General features: G+C 55.2%; 2 protein-coding genes and 1 pseudogene across 3 annotated transcripts in view; all 3 read right to left on the bottom strand.

Annotated features, from left to right (window-relative positions):
• ARHGAP33L2 (Rho GTPase activating protein 33 like 2) overlaps window positions 1-19199 on the bottom strand; it is a 56233-nt pseudogene that overhangs the window by 9545 nt on the left and 27489 nt on the right. The window lies entirely within an intron of this gene.
• LOC121106937 lies at window positions 947-2795 on the bottom strand. The gene is made up of 2 exons (XM_040648794.2): window positions 1746-2795; window positions 947-1222 (listed from the first exon to the last, which is right to left on the bottom strand). The coding sequence occupies exons 1-2, from the start codon at window positions 2546-2548 to the stop codon at window positions 1072-1074; spliced, it is 954 nt and encodes a 317-aa protein (XP_040504728.1). The 5' UTR covers window positions 2549-2795; the 3' UTR covers window positions 947-1071.
• On the bottom strand, window positions 13883-18983 carry LOC107049194 (antigen WC1.1-like). The gene is made up of 13 exons (XM_025155787.3): window positions 18835-18983; window positions 17922-18236; window positions 17402-17710; window positions 16877-17191; window positions 16414-16731; window positions 16023-16337; window positions 15499-15813; window positions 15312-15368; window positions 14926-15240; window positions 14734-14769; window positions 14359-14496; window positions 14001-14096; window positions 13883-13890 (listed from the first exon to the last, which is right to left on the bottom strand). Exons 1-13 carry the CDS (start codon window positions 18899-18901, stop codon window positions 13883-13885), a joined length of 2604 nt encoding a protein of 867 aa, XP_025011555.2. The 5' UTR covers window positions 18902-18983.

Below are 19199 nucleotides of genomic sequence, written 5' to 3' on the forward strand. Positions count from 1 at the left end.
ATCCCAAGTCCATCCCATATCCAGAGCCCATCCCATGTATATCTCATTTTGCCATATCCCATCCCGTATCCAAATCCCCACACGCTCTCCATGCATTCTTCCCCCTCTCCCAGGTGGAGCTCATTACATTCCAGCTGCTCTCTCACATAAAGGGCAGCTCCTCCACCTCGCTTCCCCAGCCTGTCTTTCCTAGAAGCACACAGCCCTCCACGGCTGCACTGCAGTCACACGAGCTTTCCCACCACGTCTGCGTGACTGCAATGAGATCGTGGCCCTGTGACCACACACAGATCTCCAGCTCACCCTGCTTATGTCCCATGCTGTGCGCGTTGGTATACAGGCACTTTAGGGAAGCCGCAGGTGCAGCTGCCCCTCTAGGGACACGAGAAGGTTTTGGACGGGGTATCTGCAACGTGACCTTCTCTTTGCACGATCCTATGGGGCAACTCTGAGGTTTGTCCCTGCAGTCTCCAACAGTGACAACTTCCCTTGGCCCTTCTCTGTCTCATCAAACTGCCCTCCCTTCCCCCTTCGGACCTTGTTAGTTAGAGAGAGCAATAAGGTCTCCCCTGAGCCTCCTCTTCTCCAGACTAAACAATCCCAGCTCCTTCGGCCGCTCCTCGTAAGGCCTGTGCTCCAGACCCCTCATCAGCTTTGTTGCCCTCCTCTGGACACACTCCAGGGCCTCGATGTCTTTCTTACAAGGAGGGGCCCACAACTGGACACAGCACTCGAGGTGCGGCCTCACCAGTGCTGAGTACAGGGGGACAATTACTCCTTCCTCCTCATTCCCATGAAAGAGCATTGGGAAGAAATGAAAACTCCACCGTCTTTTGCAAGACCTCTTTTGTTTGTTTTTTTCTCCACCTCTTTCCAGGTGGTCAAATGCAACACCAGGCACGGACTCAGATGTGAATGGTCCAAATCATTTATTACAGGTTCTCACATCACTTATACACGTTCACCAGTTTCCTTTTTTTAGCTTTCCCATCCACCTTTACAGCTTTCCCACCCGCCTTTACACGTCAACCAAGTATTCCACAAGCACTCCCTAAGCATGCATGCAGGCGCTTATCCAGTCAGAGCCGCGAGCTGTTCCTTTTGCTTTTCTCTTCTTCTGGAGACATCCTTGGTTCTCAGCCTTACTTTCACATGCTGTTTCTCGTGCTCCACAGCGTCTGCTCTGATAGTCTTCCTTGTATTCCCAGAGTCCAGCAGTTTTCTGTAAAAGAAGAGGAACTCTTCTCAAACAATAGCGCAGGTTTGGGGAGCAGTTTGCCCACACGCAGGCCCCGTCGGAGGCTTCAGGTCAGGACACGGAGGGCAGGGCAGCCATTTCACTCCGTCTCTCTTCCTCTCCCCTCGAAGGTGTCCAGCTGCAGTGTTTTGCTCCTGAGCTACGCCACCCCCACCCCCAAAGCCCTTCTCTTCCCACCAGCGACCTAGAGGAGCCAACGAGCTGGAAAGAAAGTCTCCTCTCTGGCCCAGAGCGGCCTCACGCTTAGCTGGGCCTTCAAATGCTGCCAAATGATGGGCCTTGGTGTGTCGGGTGTGTCAACAGAAGAGAGCATGATATTGGAGAAGAAGGAATAATGTACCAGCCCAAGGCTCCGGGGAATGTAGCCGCCCCATCCCTCAGAGCCAAGGGGTCTTGGGAGAGTCCCCAGTGTTCCTCCACCTCTGCTTTTCTACAGGGAGTGCTATGGATAGGAGTTCCCGGAATGCTATGGATAGGAATCACGCACCTCTTTTGTGCCCTCTCTCGGGATCGTCGGCGCTTGTGGATGCGTGGTGGTGGCATCAAAAGGGAGGTGTCATAGATGGGCTCCTCGGGCAGACTGTGCTCAGAGCTTGATGGTGATTCAATCACTATTGTAGGTATTATCATTGGAGGCTGCGCTCCATGAGGGCCACTCAGCTCTTTGTTTGCCTCCAGCACTCTGCCATCACAGAAGATTTTCTCTCCTGCTCGTCCTCCTCCTCTGTGGCTCTCAGATTCCACTGCCTGGGCTCGACCTGCCTCTGGTGCTGAAGCTTTGGCTGTGTATTTGCCCAGGAACTGGCTTGCCAGTGCCGGCTTCGCCGCTCCTCTTTCTTCTTCTTTACCCCTCTGAGCTTTTATTGGCTGTGCTGGACGCATTTCTGATGCTTTTCCTTTGGCAGTGAGTTTGCCCTGAAACTGGCTGGTGGTCAGCGCCGGCTTCACTGCTCCTTGTTTTCTGAGCCACTGAGGTTCCACTGCCTGAGCTCGACCCGAGCCTTGTGCTGGAGCTTTGGCTGTGTGTTTGCCCTGAAACTGGCTGATCAGCGCCAGCTTCACTGCTCCTCTTTCTTCTTTGCACCTCTGAGCTTCCACGCCATGAGTGTGACCTGGCTCTGGTGCTTCTCCTTTGGCTGTGACTTTGTGCTGACCTTGGCTGCTCAGCGCCAGCTTCACCGCACCTTGTTCTTCTTTGCACCTGTGGGCTTTGATTGCCTGTGCTGGACCCACCGGTGGTGCCGTGCTTTTGGTACTGCCTTCGCCGTGGGTTTTGCCAGGCACAGCCATCTTTTTGGCAGAGGACACTGCCGGGACCACTGGAACTTGACTGAAAGCACAGAGCAGAGGGAGTCCATCTCAGTGGGTGACAGCTTTGGGGCCACATCCTGCAGCCCTGGCTGCAACGCAGCCTTCCCTGCACAGCACACACAGGCTACGCTGGGGCTGTCCTGAGGGCCAAAGAGGAGTCAGCCCTATGAAATGGGGGGCTCCCGGCTGCCACGTCCCACCCCTCCATGTGCTGCATTTGGTGCTGCTGGGCAGCCCCAGACAGTCACTGTCAGAGGCTGGAGAATGGGCTCCTGCTGGGTCAGCGAAACACCCCATGAGGATCCCAACCCTGAGCACCCAGTCTCACCTGGACACAGAGCTCTTCTTCTGGTCAACCCTTGTTCTCTTCCCGAAGCATGTACCTTCTCTAGTGGTAATGCTTGAGCGCCCAGGTAAAGGTGGCAACTCAGGAATTTTCCCTGGAACTGGGAAGGAGAGATCGTGTCAGAGGACATTCACTGTGAAAGTGCCATCTCTGTGACACGCAGGGGTGCTCAGGCCTGTCCAAAGCATCTGAGAGGGCCGCTCCGCTTCCCTCGCAGATGCTCTCTCCAGAGACCTGTGTCCCTCTTGCCCAGCTCCAACTCCCAGGGGTACAGCTCTGATTTGGGCCTGCCTTCCTGGCATTTGCTTTGGGAAAGAGGAACTGGGTGGTGCCTGTGAGGTGACAGAGTCTCTTTTAGGGGCTCATTTCCTGAGGGGAGGGCGGCCGAGGATCCCCCATCCTCATGCCATACCCAGGGATGGGGGCACATGGGAACATCGCGCCCTGCATCTTAGATGTCATGAGGATAACATGTGGTTAGGAGAGGCTGTAGCGAGCTGGCATGAGTCTTTTCACGAGTCAGAGCCTTTGGATGATCTCCGAGTGGGGATTTTCCCAATGCAGCTTGGTTGTGTGCGGCACGGAAGGGAGCTGGCTGCTGCTTTACCTTTCTTGCCCTGGCCAAGAGGTGGCAAGCCCTCTGCTTTCTCTTGCTTGCCCTCACCAGGGACTTCTCCTGAGGCCTTGAGTGCTTTCCTGGGAGGTGGTCTGGGGACAAACTCCAACTGAAACCTGTACAAAAGAAGACATGGGTGTGACCCAGGGCTCCAGCAGCCCTTGCTGCTCACTGTCAAAAACACGCCTTCAAGTAATCTTTGCAAGACAAAGGTGTGTGTGACTAGAGTCACTTAACCTAAGCTTAGCCTCCCCCAGCCCCTCTGACGTCTGAGGACAAGCTGGAACACAGGAGGCTTTATTTCCCGCCAGACTTGTCTGCCCATCCCACGTGACAGGATGGAAACAACCATGGCTGCCCTGAGTCCTCGTGGCAGGACACCCGTGGCCACGAGGAGTAAACGATACCGAACGAGAGCAGAGCAGTGCGTCGAGCAGAGGCTCCAGCCACAAGCACACTCACTCAGGAAAGACGGCGACCCGGCCAGAGCGCGACAGGGAGGCCACTGCTGCCACCCGGGACACCACCATGTCCAGCAGCCAGGGGACCTGCAGGGGAGGAACAGGGAGGTTGTGGAACATCCTTGTGAAGGCTGAGGCACTCGGGAGTGGAGGGCCCGAGGCAGGGAGAGCTGACAGCACGGTAGCTCTTGCCTGCCCGAGCAGCTGGCCAGGTCCTGGCAGGCCTCACGCGGGCAGGGTAAGGGCTGTGGGACTGCCCCAACACCTCACCTTGAAAACGGCTGTTTCCAGGTTCACTTTCCCACAGACCTTCTCCAGGAAGTCGTAGTAGAATTTCATTTGAACTTGTGCCCCTTCTATGAGGAGGACTCCTATGTCCTTCAGGACAAAGGCAATGTTCTCCCCGTTCCTCAGGCAGCGGGAGATGAGAGATGTGGTGCTGCATATGCAGGCTTCCCCTCTCTGCCGGGACACAGATGCAGCTGCGGCCACCTCGGTGTACCTGAGGGACTCCGCCTCCTTATGGCCTGGAAGATCACACAAGAGAGTTGGAGTTGGTCATTTAGCAGCCCTTGTGCCCGTGCTTCTGAGTGCTACTCATTGTATTCGCCCCCCAGGATGGCCCTGTGTTTGGACTGGCTCCACGGAGGGGCCGGTTTGCTTTTGACAATGGAGGCAGTCGTCCTGTTTGCCCTGTCCGTGCAGCCAGCAAGAGTTTAATTCTCCTCCTACCTGGCAGGAATTCCTCATCACCCGTCAGATTGTGGACGCCCAGAAGGTTCCTGGCCAGGCAAAATGCAGGCCACTGCACAACCAGGGTCCCGTCCTTAGCCTTGATCTGTTTGGAGACGATGTGGAAGGAACCGAAGGTGGGAATTCGGATTCCCTGCAAGTGGAAGAGAACGGAAGGGCTGAAGGGTTAAGGCTGAAGGAGGGACTGGGGGTTGCCTTGTGCAGGGACTGTGCTTCAGGTCCTGCCGTGTCCGCTGCCGCTGTTCAGAGGTGCAGGCCTGGGCAAGTGGGATAGAATTGGGAAGGAGCTGCCCAACCCCCTCCCTCCCACTGCCTTCCAAACCGCAGCACAGCAGTCCTGGCAGAAGAAGCCTCATGGAATCCAGAGGCTTCCAGCAACTGGGATCAGCCCTGAGATACACCACCACCTGCCACAAGCCATACTGCACCTGTGGGAGGCCCATTGGTACTTCACAGGGACTTTGGGGGGCAGTTTCCTGCTTTCCGGGGAGGAGAAGAGGCACTGCATTGCGTGGCCCAGGGCCAAGGGGACTCCCCAGCCCTCCAAGCAGACCAGCGGGAAGCGGGTGCTGACCCACCTTGTGCAGCAGGAGGTGTTGTTGCACACAGACGGCCACCGCCTCCCAGACGGCTACTCGCTCTGCGGGGCAAAGGAAAAGCAGGTCACTGCATCTGCCACTTCTCGGCACTCCTACTGCCTCAGAGCAGGAGTGAGGTGGCAGATGAAAAGGGTCACCGCTGTCCCTGGCCCCAAACAGAGACAGCCCCGAGGCAGTCCGAGTGCTGGCTCTGGCCCACTCACTGCCAGGACCCGGTCGCATCAGCGCCCTGTGGTGGCTGTGGATCCCTGTACCTTTGGCGGTGACATCTGGACTTCTGGAGGCACGCTCCATTGCGGGGCCATCCTCCCAGAAGTTTATCTTGGTCCGCATCACACGTGCAGATCGCTCCTTGTTGGCACCAGCCATGTGGGAGCTAATCCCTTCCAGATGCTTCCAGTCGTCTGCCAGAAGCTCCTTCAGGATGCAGCACCCACCACCGTGCAGCCGCTTTGATACTGCTCCTGGGTGCCGTGTCACAGAGCACCCACTGTGACACCGTGGCAACGTGGCCAGTGCTGGCTGTTGCCCATTATGACGCTGGCACCGGCAACCTGCTGCCTGCCCTAGCACTGCAGGAGCCCAGCTCTGGTCTTTGGAGGCCACCACTCTCTAGAGCTGCACCCCTTGTGTGCCAGTGGCACCCCACCAGAGGTGCTGTAGGCGGCCTCCTCAGGCAGGCTGGCCTCAGAATGAGATGCTGAGCCCGCCACCTTCTCAGGCTCTTCCCGCACTGGCCTGAACTTCTCGACCTTTGCCACCTCTACTTTGGTTGCTGTGCATCTCAATGGCTGTGGCCCTCACTTGTGCTCTTTGGGCACCAAGGGCAGGCTGGCCTCGGAGCTCAGTGGGGATCAAGGGGCAGGTTTTGCTTTCTTTGACATGGGACTCGTTTGCAGTCGTAATAGTGTGTTAGAAGAGGAAACTATGGGCTCCCAGCCCTGACACCCGCACAGTGCAGAAGAGAAATAACCTGCAGTACTCTTGAGAAGTGCTGCGAGCTGTCACAGTTCTTCACTGGAGGAAGGGGACTGTTGGAACCAGTCCATTCATTATCAGCATTAAACAAACTGAGTTGTGAAGTTCAGCTCGGAACTGCTCGCGCTTCCATTCCTGTGCTGCTCACTGAAGTGAAACTCTCCAGGCAGCATCTGTCAGCCTGGTTGTTACATCATTAAATGGCCGAGAAAAAATTGTTTTCTCTGCCACCTGCTAAAAACTGTCCGTGCCTTGAGTTTTCTTTTCTAGATGAGGCCGGTCACATTAAACCACTAGGAGTAGTCATGAAGAGTCAGAAATACCATAGTTGGTTTCTAGGATGCAGGAAGTAAATAATATATCCCTCGGTACATCTCTGCCTTCAACAATCCCAGCAGAGGCACACAGATTCCAAAACGTACCCATTTATCTTTCTCTTTAATGTGAACAGTGGGTTGCAGTGGTATTTCCTGTGACACCTGAAAATAAATTGAGACCATCACTCCTACACACAGACCGAACCCCCAGAAGACAACAGTTCTCGGGTACCTGCCCTGGGAGGGTGTATCTCATCCAGGGAAAACCTCATTTCATCTTTCAGCGAAGGATCAACAATCAGCTTGGCTGAATAGAACTGACACCAGCTGCCTGCCATTTTACACAGGTATGGTCTTACAGAGCAGCATCACTTCTGTGTTTGTAGTCTGGGCAATGTGAATCACCGGCCATTGCCATGCTTTCCTGAACTGGAGTAATTTAAGGTCAGAACTGCAGAGCAGATAGGAAGTCAGCTTGTTTCCCACCTAGATGAGTAACATCCGCGCACGTGCTCAGAAGGAGCCTGAGGCATCATGATTTAGCTACGTGTAGGCAGATGTCATCAGTGGCTCTTCCCTTGTGCACTGACGCAGTGACACCATGGCAGGAGGCCACCAGGTTGGTCAAGCAGGATTTGCCCTCAGTGAAGCCGTGCTGGTTCTCCCGTATCAGCTGAGACTTCCGTCCCACCTCAGACTCAGGAGGGATGTGACTGTTCTCTGAGATTTTCCATCACAGCCTGCAAGCACTCGCACACCTCTGGGAGCAGCGCTGGCACCTCACTCATCGCCAGGTGTCTGTGTGGGAGCAGCTGACCCCCCTGAATGCAGACCAGGGGCTCAGGGCGGGGGCTGCCATGCAGGGAACTCCTCTGTGCACGCCTGAGATGAACCAGGGGGAATCTCAGCTCCTGTGGGTGTGGGTTGCGTGGGGGGAGCTGAATTCTGCTTCAGCGGAGGGCTTCCAGCTGGGGGTGAGATGGCTGCATCACGTCTCCTGAATCGCTGCCCTGAGCGGGAGAAACGCACAGACCCCTCTTTACTTCTACCTGTCCTTTCAATCTGGATGTGCAGAGGGAAACATCTACACCTCACACGGACAGGCACGCTTTGCTGGGACAAACCATGCTGCTGGAATCAGTGTCTGTCCACGCTTTAGAGATGAGCAACTGCTGCTTACTTCAGTCTCGTTCAGAACACCTTTCCCAGGGCTGACCCTGCTGCCGTGCAGGAGCTGTGAGCCCTGGAGCCCCAGGGACATGTGCAGGAGCTGCTGGGGGAAAGAGTAAGGGAGCCCTTGGGCTGTGCCTCTGCTGCTGAGCTGGGCCGGGCTCCCGGGACACAGGGAGCTCATACAAGTAGCTCATACGGGAACAGCTTGTACAGCAGAGCTGGGAACAAAAAGGAGACATAGCCCAAGGAAACGACCACCATCCCTGAGCCTTAAGCCTGCCTCTAAGGGCTCGATAGGCAACTGAGTTCTGCACTGGATCACAGAAATGTTGGAATCATTTGGTTTGGAAGAGACCCTTAGAAGTCATCTAGTCCAACTTCCCTGCAGTGAACTGGGACCCCCACAGCTCAATCCGGTGCTCAGAGCCTGCTCCAGCCTCACCCTGAATGCCTCCAAGGATGGGGCTTCCACCATCTCTCTGGGCAACATGTGCCTGTGCCTCACCACTGTTGTCATGAAAGACAAATTTTCCTTTAATGCAATCTAAATCTCCCCTCTTTTAGTTGGAGGCCATTGCCCCTTTCATTACAACGATGCCATCAGGGAGGCCAGCTGTGGCACAGCAGTGCACAGCAGCCAGGTAGATGCCCAGGAAGAGCCAGAAGTGCAGGAGCCGCAGCTGCCGTGTGTCTGCAAATGCCAGGAGGTGGCACTCACTGATGGAGCTGCTGTTTGACATCGGCTGCTCTTGACACAGGGACCTGTCCAAGGAGGATGACAAGAAGATATGTTAGGAAAGCCTGCAGAGGAGTCCGTTCCGCTCTATACCTTTGGGCACACGGAAGTTTCCACCAGTCTCTTCTGTATCTGAAAGGGAATGATTTCTGAGGTTGTGTCCCTTAATTTTGATAGAATAGACCCTGTCTTCAAATGACTGTGAAATACTCACGATTTTTTCCAGTCCCTCCATGAGTTGGACTAGACGACCTTTGGGAGTCCCTTCCAATTCTAAGGATTCTGTGATCCTATGATTCTATCTATGAGAAAAGGAATCTACAGCCTTAGTATGCATGCTTCCTCTGATGAAAGTAAGCTTCTCACCTTGCGCTCCAGGACACAAGAAGCCATCTCAGTGTCTACTTAAGTGCCTTCCCCAAATTTAGATTGCCTCCAGTATTTTGGGAATTGATGAAGAGATAAAAAGATTTCCCTTTTTCTTCCCTTGAAATACAATCAATACAATCCAGTAATGAGAGAGAAAATTTTCCTCACTGTCATTTAGGAAACAGGCTGTCCACCAGGCTTGTTACTAACTGCTCAGTGCCTGCCCCTCGCTCAGTTGGAGTATGGCTGCACACACAGGTTGCTCTGGCAAAGAGCCCAGACTGTCCAACTCCTGTCTCCCTCAGTCTCAGCCCAGTTCCGGGGAGAATGAGGAAAGGAACATGGTGAGGCTTCTGAACGACATGGTGGGAGTTGGGGGAGGTTAACATCTCCCATTAGCACTGCTGTTGCCAGAGACTGCTGGAGAGAGAACAGGAGCAGTGCACAAAAATAGGGAAGAACTAAAGATGGAGCGATTCCTGAGGAAAGCAAAGAAGCAAGAGACAGCTGTGCGCTCCAGAAAGCCTTCTCCTCACCCAACAGCTCACACACCTTCCAGACAGTCACAGACTGACCCTCAGCCTCTTTTACCTGCAGAGCAAAAGGGGCCCACGTCAGGAGAGATGCACCTTTGCTGTGCGGAGCTGTGGTTGCAGAGGAGCAGCTCACGGCCTGGAGCCATGGCCTTGGAGGCAGAGGCAGTGCTGAGTGGGAGGCCAGAACAAGGGGCTTGCTCACAGGAAGGCATCTGCAGTGCAGGGACAGATAGCATCCCAAACCCACCCTGCAGAGCCTTTCTCTCCCAAGTTCCCTCTGCCTCTGAACCTGGATCTGCAACCTGGATCTGTCCCTTGCAGCACCTGCTGCTCACATCTCCTTCTTATGATCACTCACAGAACCCAGCCCAGCCCCTGCACACTCAGCTGTGCCCTGCAGACCCCTCCTGGTAGCAGGACAGTGTTCAGGAGCATCTCCCTGTTTGCAGGTACCAAATAGCACATCAGACAAACCCTGATGCGGTCAGCAGAGGGATTCTGGTGCTGTCTGTAGTCAGAGGAGTGGGTGCGGGGAGTTTGTGACGTGCCTGGCAGCTCTGATTTTGGCCCGGTATAATAATTAAGAGTGTCAATCACGTACTCAAAATCACTGTCCATTTCCATTAGGATAAAATTAAGGCACAGACACCACAAAGTTCTTACCTTAAAGATTCACCTTGCCTTCTTGATATACATGGAAGTCTCAATGGAAGTGCCCCAGAACAGACAGCCCCGTGCCCCAGGCAGCAGCTGTGGCAGCAGAAGGCCCCTGCCCTGCCGGGGGGCTCCTTCCCCCCACACGACTCCCCGCAGCGCCCTGGGCAGCTCCCCAGGCAGGCTGAGTGCTGAGCCTGGCAGGCGGCAGAGTCCCTGCCCGGCACACAGCCCCTGGGGCTCAGCAGGGACCCTGCTTTGAAGGACAGCCCTGGGCAGAACTTGGCTTCTTCAAGAATCTGTAAGGCATGGTCCCACACTGTAAGGCTCTGGGGACAATAGGGATTCAAGAAGTTGTTTAATACCCATGGGTCACCTCGTGCAAGCAAATGAGATTCACCCCAAAGAGGAGGAAATCAGGCAAAAATGCCACAAGTCCTGCATGAATGGGAAAAGTTCTACGTGGACAAATCCAAACATAAAACAGAAGCCCAAAGAAACCGGAAAGAAGAGGAGGAAACCTGGCAACAACACAGAGACCTTATCAGCATATACTTGCCTGGACAAATTCAGGAAAGCTAGAGCTCAAACGCTATTCACTGTTCCCAGACGTGTCAAAGACAGTAAAAGCTTCTAGAAAAATACAGGTGACAGAAGGAAAGATAGGGAGACTGTGGGTCCACAGCTGAATGGAGCAGGGTACCTGTTGGGAAAAAAACGTGGAAAGTGTTGTGATACTCAGTTCCTTCCTGACCTCACTCCTTTTTAGCCAGTCTGGTCTCCATGGAGTTCTGAGGGCCAGAGGCTGGTGGAAAATTTTAGCACAAGGCAGATGTACCTGTGGTGAAAGAGGAAGTGATCAGGGTCAAGCAAACAGAACGTACAGGATCTCGAGTTGGAAAGGAATCATGAGGGTGATAGTATCATACCATACCTTGGGCTGAACTGATGACTTCAAGGGGAAGACTGATGTGAGGAAAAGGGATGAAAATCCCACGGAGCCAATGTGAGTAGGGATGGGCTTGGGGAGGCTGAGGAGAAAGTTTGTCCACACTGTGAAAGAGCAAACCTCATTAGGAGACACCTGGGGTGAATGTTGTCTGCAAAGTGCTGCCTTAATTTTCTTTTAGTACTGGAGAAAAAAAATGAAGAAATAAATAGACTCATTAAATGTACTTTGGGGTCTTCCTCTTTGAGTGCACTCCTGATAGCTCTCCAGTTATCTGTACAGGTTCTGAAGACTTGAGGAAGATGTCAGGAAGGCACAGAGCACTTGAGGGCCCTCTGGGTTGTATTGGGTCCCATGGGGTATTTGGTGCTGAGCCCATCATCCTCCAGTGCTGAGAGAAGGTTGCACAAAGTGTTCAGGAAGATAAAGTCAGAAGGAAGTTTCTTGGAGTATTAATGGGCCCCACTGAGAGCCATTACCAACACAGCCCCCCCCAGGGACTTGTTAGAGCAGATAATTGGAAGCCATGAGTACAGGGAGACAAAGGCACTATGCTGGTGGCTCTGACGTTGAGAACAGCATCCTTTGCCTCATGAAGCAGAAAGGCCAAGCCGTGATGCCCAGACCTTTGGAAGGGATATCCTGTCCCTGATGCAGGATCAAGACTATTCCTGGGGCAGTGGGAGCATTGGACAAACAGGCATGGAACATTAACCAACTCAGTTGGAAGCCTTTACCCCCAAGTAAAGAAGTTTTGTGTAGTTCTGAGGATGCACAAGAAGCTGGGAGGGGACAGAAACTTAAACTGGCCAAAGGGACATGCCTTTTACAGCCTTAGTGATTCTACGATTCTATGATTCTCCGATTCCCTACCCCGCGGCATCATGCTGAGCAATGAAACTGGGATAAAGTGACTGGGAGCATTATCGTTGCTCGATGACTGCTTAGGCACTGGTAGACTGGTGGTGAGCAACTGCATTGTGCATAACCTGTTTTGTTTGATTCTATTGCTGTTAGATAACAGGGAAGAACAACAAGTGTAAGAGCTGCAGGTGCATAAGCAGGTGTTTGAAAGTGCGTGGCTCAGTTTTCTGTTTCACTGAGAGGATGATGTGGCACTGGAACAGGCTGCCCAGAGAAGTTGTGGATGCCGCATCCCCGGAGGTGTTCAAGGCCAGGTTGGATGGGGCCCTGGGCTACTTGGTCTAGGACTTGACCTAGAGATTGGCAACTCCAAGTGTGACAAGGGAGATGGCACTTACTGATTCTTGAGGTCCCTTCCGACCCAAGCCATTCTATGATTCTGTAATTGCATTACTCCAAACCACAAGTTAGCCACTGTTCTTCACAAAGAAGTTCCTGTTGTTCTGCATGACTCCATCCTGCTTATATGAATGAACTCACCCTCACGATAGACTTCTTGAGAGTGGCCTGTGGCATAGGTTAAGTCATGTAGCCTTACATGGATTCCTTCTTCTGGTTCATCAGCATAATATGGAATGCTCTGGCTTACATAAATCTATACCGTCTTCCTATATATATAGCCCATTTTTTTTTTCCATTTGGCTGATCTGCTTTTTTATTCACCCCACTGCCTGGCACACCCGGTAGCAGAAGTGGAGTGGGGCCATTCTCCTGGCCAGGGGCTTCGCCATGACCTAGGGCTGCAGCTCACATCTTGTGGGGACGATTTCTCTGTCCCTCTGTCCTCTGCTTCCAGCAATGTAGAAGGAAAGATCTTCCTATTCTCGGAGTGATTGGAGTCCACAGGCACCCAGGCAGCAGGAGTCAGTCTCTCCTACTGGGGAGCATCGTGGGACTTTGCAGAGGGTCACCCTGGCTTCCCTGGTTGGCGTAGATTCATCAGGAATACTTCCCAGGCACCATGGCCCTGAGCCCAAGCCCACTGTCCCCAAGAAGTGCCCCAGCCCAACACTGTGCCCTTGTGCTCTGCTTATCCAGACAGCCTCACAGAGAGATGTCCCAAAATATGGGCGGGCAAGCAAAAGCTCTGGGTCAAAGCTCTCACAGTGTTTTAATAGGAACCAGTAGCAATGCACAACATAAAAGCAGAGGAATAAAACTTGGAGGAATTGCATGGCTGTTTCTCATGCCCATGTGAAAAGAGCTGCTGGCGCTCACGGCTCTCCCAGTGGCACTGACCTCTCCTTTGTGTCTACACCCAACTTCATGGCAGGGACAGAGTCTCTTGTCCCAGAGCTCAGGCATCCTAGCGCTCTGGTGTCACAGCCTTTGTGTCCAATGGGGTTATGACAGAGACATCTCATCAGCATCATCATAGCCCGTGCTCCCTAGGGACAGAGGTGAGGTGTCTCCATCAACTTCAGGGGCTCCGGCACTTCTCCAGGAGTGCAGATTCTCTCTTGCAAGCAGCAAAGACAACTGTTTGCCCCTTGGGGTGCTCCTCCTGGGTGGTCCATCACTTTTCTCCTCTGTGGGACATTCAGCCTGCTCTCCCAGTCCCTGTCTCCCCATGGAAGTCTCCCAAGGAGAGTTCTCCAAGCCATGAGGTGAGGCTCTCATTACTGCCCCAGGGATGGCACCCAGCAAGCTGCAGCACTGCATTTCCCTCTCACCTCTGGCAGCATCCCTGGGTCCCTCTCCGTCCTCCTGTGCCCTAGGCACTTGCCAGTCTCCCTGCCCTGGGACAGGATGCTCTCCAGGGTCAGAAACCTCCCTGGCATCATCATAGCCTTCCACTGGGGAATCACCAGGCAGAACAGGGATATCTGTAAAAGAGAAGAGGACAGATAACAGTGATAAGATCCTCCTCCTCACTATTCCTATGGTAGGGGTGCAGCTTGGCTAGGGAGCTCTCTGAACAGGAGCCGGGAAAGCAGCACAGCACGTGCTATGGTGTGAGCTCTGGGTTTGACTGGAGAAAAATATTGACAAATGTGTTCCTGCTGCAACCTGCACCCACCTGAGAAACTGAATCTCATTTTCTTCTCCCTCATTGGGCTGTACTCAATCTCCTCGTACACAGCTTCAGAGAAGGGCTCCCCAGATCTCCTGGAGTCTGGAGACAGAGACAGGGCTGGCCAGGGGATGGGCAAAGAGGGACGAGGCCCTGCTGTGCTTCCCCAGCCTCATTCTGCCATTTCTCCCCTCACTCCATTATGAACTCCCCCCACCTCTGGGCTCTCTCTATTGCTTGTTGCTGGATGTCAGTGGAGTGACACAGCACATGCTCCCCTCCCCCAGCAAAGTCTGTGCACATCAGTGACATTGCTAAGCCTTTCCAGGAGCCGTTTCCGCCGCACTGGTGAGTCAGGACGTACCTCTGTGCCGAGCTCTGGCACTTTGCATCTGCCTTGCCAGGAGGGCCAGGAGTAGGCAAATAAGGAGCCCCAGGATGATGCAAATGATGACAGGCACCGAGACTCTCCTGCTGATGGTTGCATAGTCCGGAATGGGGTCTGCACAGGCAGAAATGTGGCAGGAGCAGCACCAGGCACGTGAGAGTTGGGGGCATGAGGCAGTAAGGAGGAGAGGGCCAGGGGATGAGTGATGGGGCACCTCCCACCCTATGGGGCACATTATGACCCTCCCCATATCCACCAGCCTGGTGCCTCTTCCTGGGCATTTCATATCCCAGTAAGAAGCCCCAGTCCTGAGTCCCGGGGACACCCAGTTTCAGTGGGAGGAGATGTTACCTCTTTGTGGGGGGGATGCTGTCACGCTGGATGCAGCTGCAGAGAAAAGCTGAGCTGAGATGTGGGTTTGTGGTACCAGATCACTGGCTAATGTACCCACCCAGATTGTCCTTCTTCAAGGCTGGAACGCAGCCCAGAGCTCTGCCAGAGCTCTGGACCGTGAGTAGAGCCTAAGTAACCCCAGCCACTCACCCAAGCAGTTCACAGCTGCATCTTCCTTATGCCGGCAGGCACCGCCATCCCCAGTCCGGGCCCAGCAAGCCTGCAGAGATGGCTCCGTGCCCCTGCACTCCACCTGCTCCAGCCAGATGGGTCCTGTCCCCTCCCCAAACGCAGCCTCGGCCAGGGCAGACACCGCAGGGCCACAGCCCAGCTGCCTGCATGCCACCTCGGCATCCTGCATGTCCCACGAGTCGTCGCACACAGATCCCCAGGAGCCACGGTGCCAGACCTCCACTCTGCCCGAGCACCCATCCTTGCCTCCCACAGCACGGATCTTCTCCCTGTCTGCAGAGGCAGTGACCTCCCATGGCACCAGCGGGACTGGGCCAGAAGTCACACAGAGAAGGAGCTCCCACCTGTGCAGCTCGTGGAATTGGGGCACGCAGCTACCGGCGTCCTTTCCGGCTTTCTCCCTGCAGAAGGAAATGTAGCAGGGAAGGAACCTGTGCAGAGGAGAGCAGGGAGGACCTCTGCTTGCACCTCCCCATGACGCCTTGGTCATGGTGAGGGAAGCAGGATCTTGTGCCCGGGTGGCTCACTTACCGTTGCAGGTGATGTTGGTCTCGTCTCGCACATCGTCATACGACTGCAGTTCCCAGGGATCAGAGGGACACTGCCAGAAGGAGCTGTTGCTCTCCCCACACTGCACGTGATCCAGCCACGCGGTGCCATTCACCCTGCCATAGAAGATGCTGATTTCCCGGGTCCCTCCATCCCCACAGCCCAGCTCCTTGCACACCAGTGACGCCATGTGAGGAGTCATCGAGTTGGAGCATACACTCCCCCACGTCCCATTGTAGAAAACTTGCAGGCGCCCGGAGCAGCCATCGCTGTTCTCCAGCCTCAGGGCCATGAATTCTGGAAGGAGGAAAGGCCCCAGGGGAAAGTTGCTGGTTTGGGGCTGCAGAGAGAAAGCCCCCTGTGCTCCCTGCTCAGGATTAGGGTGGCTGTGCTCCCCACTGCCCCCAGCTGGACTGGTGGATGGGGTGTCCTCAGGACAGGCTCGGGAAGCGGCCTTTGGTGGCCTCAGCCCCCCGGCCTCCCTGTCCCGGGCTCCCAGCACACACCTGAGCAGACGACTCCCGCATCCTCCTTGTGCCCGCAGTCGTGCTGTCCCCAGGCCTCAGCAGAGCAGTTCCAGAGAGCAGTTTCGTTCCCAGAGCAGTTCACACCATCCAGCCAGATGTGCCCAGAGCCCTCCCCAAAGCGAGCCGAGCCGGCCGCCTCCACGGCCCATCCGCAGCTCAGCTGGCGGCAAACCACGCTGGCGTCGGCCGTGTCCCAGGCATCGTCGCAGACCGTGCCCCACTGCCCCCGGTAGTAGATCTCCACTCTCCCTGCACATCGCCCAGCCCCGTCCACCAGCCGGACCTGGCGGCTCCCTGCAGTGGGGGGAAGCCCCAGCTGTCAGAGGCTGGCTGCCCGCCCAGTCCTGCATCTAGAGGACGTGCTGCTCACCCTGGCACACGGCCCCCACGTCCTCCATGATCCCCGTGGCCTCGGGCAGGGATGTGTTGCAGAGGCTCAGGCTGGCCTCGTGGCCTGCACACCGCACCCCGCGCAGCCCCACGGGGCCCATCCCTTGCTCAACCCTCGGCACAGTGTAGGCTGCCTCTGCCTCCCCGCAGCGCAGCTGCCGGCACACCACGCTAGCGTCCTCCATGTCCCACTGATCATCCAGGACTCTGCCCCATGTCCCGCGCTGGAAGATCTCCACGCGCCCGTCGCACCGGCTCCCTCCACCCACCAGTCTTAGAGATGCGTTGTGAGGCGGGCCTGGGGAGAGCAGAAATGCCACAAATGCACACTGCAGGATTTCTCTTGGGAGAGGTTCAGCCTGGTGATGCCAGGGGATCCCTGACTTTTGGGTGGCCATATGGAACACAAAGTGGAATTCCAGCAGCATTATCCTGACACACACCTGAGCAAATGACGGCAGCATCGTTCTCATGGGAGCACGGAGAGGCCCCCAGGGCGGTCACTGAGCACTGATCCAGGCTGGACTCAGTCCCCTTACAATGGAATGAATCACTCCAGACCGGGCCGGTTCCTCTCCCAAAATGCCCTCCTTCAGGAACGGACACCGCAAACCCGCAGCCGAGGTGATGGCAGAGAACGTGGGCATCCAAGAGGTCCCAGCGGGAGGCACAAAGGGTGCCCCATGTTCCCTGCACCTCCACTTCCACCCTGCCCATGCACGCCGTGCTGCCATTCACCAGCCTGAGCCCTGTGAATTCTGGACAGAGGAAGATGGAGGGGAGTGATTTGTGCTCTCGTTCCCTCAGGAGACGGAGGAGAGGCCAAAGGGACAACATGAAGCCTCCTCCTTCAGCACTGCCTTAGGGCTACAGAATACCACATCACCCTCCTGACCTCACACTCAACACAGCCCTGTCCCTGTCCCTTGCACACACTCAGTATCCAACAGCCTTCCCTGAGCCCTTACGTGTGCAGCTGACGGCAGCAGTGCTTGTCTGGGTGCAGGGCTGGTCCTGAGGAGTCCCCGTGGGGCAGGAGGAGAGGGTGGATTCATTGCCCACACACTGCAGCTCTCTGTCCCGGATGGGACCGGTCCCTTCTCCAGAGGGACTTGCTCTGGTGACGGGCAGGGCTCTGCCACACTGAAGATCTCTGCAGACCACATCAGCAACTTTGGCACCAAAGTGTGAGTCACAGACAGATTTCCACCCTTCCCCGTCATTGATCTCCACTCGTCCTGAGCAGCGGCTGTCCCCTCCAACCAGACGGACAAATCCTGGAGTGAACAAAGGCACCTATGGGGTCCCAGAGCCCTCTGGCAATTTTATGCACGTGTTCCTCCTCACCTCCACCTCAACTGGGGACCAAGCAGGGCCCCATGGCCATTCCCCAGGGACCAGCAATAACAGCACAACTGGCCACATATGATATCTACTTATTGATTCCCCAAATCTGGCCGCAGAGGTTGAGAGTGGCTAGTACCTCACCTGTACATGTAACTCCAGCATCCTGACTGTGTGTGCAGTACCATTCACCTAATAAACGGTGCGTGCAGTCAGACAGGGCAGACTCGGTGCCTCGACAGCCGACAGAAGCCATCCAAATGCGGCCAGATCCTAGCACAAATCTTTCATTCGGTACAGCACTGATTACTGACCCACAGCCCAGCTGCTTACAAACCACCGCTGCATCCTTCTCATCCCAGCTGACACGACACACGGTCCCCCACTGGTTCTGGTGTTTCACCTCCACTCTCCCATCACAGCGCCCGCTGCCATCCGCCAGCCTCACCTCTGCTGCCCCTTCAAACATCAACATGAGATATTTCAGGAGAGACTCAGGCCCCAAAAAGGGGCACCCCTGACCCCCAGGCACAGTCACGGTCACAAGATCTGGAGCAGGAGACACCACATTGCCTGTCTCAACATCACCAGACTCAGTAGCATCCCCAGGGCTTTCCATGTTCCCAGGAAGCACCACACTCATCCTGAGGATCACCCCAACCCAGAGGATCACACCCTGCTTGACCAGAATCCCCAGGGATGACCCTGAGGAGTCTGGCTGTGTTCTGGGGATTACTGAGTGCCACCAATACCAGTGATGGGCCACCAGCAGCATCAAGAGCATTGTGCTGGTGAGCAGGAGGTCACAGAAGGGTGCTTCATTGTCTGGAAATATAACCAGGGTTGCCATAAAGTTGGTAGTCCTGGAAAATTACGATACACTCCTCCACCCAGAAAGACACAGAGTAAAGCACAGGGTCCGTGTACTTCAGCAACTTCTGCCCTTGTTTCAGTGGCACTTAGAAAGAAATCTCCTTCCCAGAGGGATCCCAATGACCACTGGTGCTCACTGGCCCCAGGCCAGCTTGGACTTCTGGTCAAGGGAGTTGGCACTTACCTCTGCACAGCTGCACCCAGAGGAGGAGCCACAGCACCTGAGGGGATAGGAGTCCTTCTGTCCCCATCCTGAGCCTCCTGTCCTGCTGGCACAGCCCTGCAGTGCCCAACTATCTGCTACAGCTCCTGGGGACTTTGGGGGACAATGACAACAGGAGAGCAATATATCTCTAATATATCTCTGCAGCTGATTACGCAGAGGCAGAAGAAGCCAATCAAAGCAGCAGTCTCCTTTTTAGACTTTATCAGAAGTTGTCTCCCCTCCAAGGCAGCCCAGCCCTCCAATGAACTTCTCCAGAGCTGTTCATGACCATATATGAGGGACGGCTCCGCTGTGGGTGTCATGTCACTGTGACGGGTGTCGCT

This window comes from Gallus gallus, chromosome 16, assembly GCF_016699485.2.
Source record: "Gallus gallus isolate bGalGal1 chromosome 16, bGalGal1.mat.broiler.GRCg7b, whole genome shotgun sequence".
Taxonomy (NCBI): Eukaryota; Metazoa; Chordata; class Aves; order Galliformes; family Phasianidae; genus Gallus; species Gallus gallus.

Coding starts and splice junctions, on each gene's coding strand:
- LOC121106937 (XM_040648794.2), bottom strand. CDS start 2,548: ATGGCTGTGCCTGGCAAAACCCACGGCGAAGGCAGTACCAAAAGCACG. Junction 1,223..1,745: donor CGAGAGAGGGCACAAAAGAG/GTGCGTGATTCC, acceptor CTTCTTTTACAG/AAAACTGCTGGACTCTGGGA.
- LOC107049194 (XM_025155787.3), bottom strand. CDS start 18,901: ATGGGGACAGAAGGACTCCTATCCCCTCAGGTGCTGTGGCTCCTCCTC. Junction 16,732..16,876: donor TGCTGCCGTCATTTGCTCAG/GTGTGTGTCAGG, acceptor TGCTCTCCCCAG/GCCCGCCTCACAACGCATCT. Junction 14,770..14,925: donor TGCAGCTGTGAACTGCTTGG/GTGAGTGGCTGG, acceptor TTTTCTCTGCAG/CTGCATCCAGCGTGACAGCA.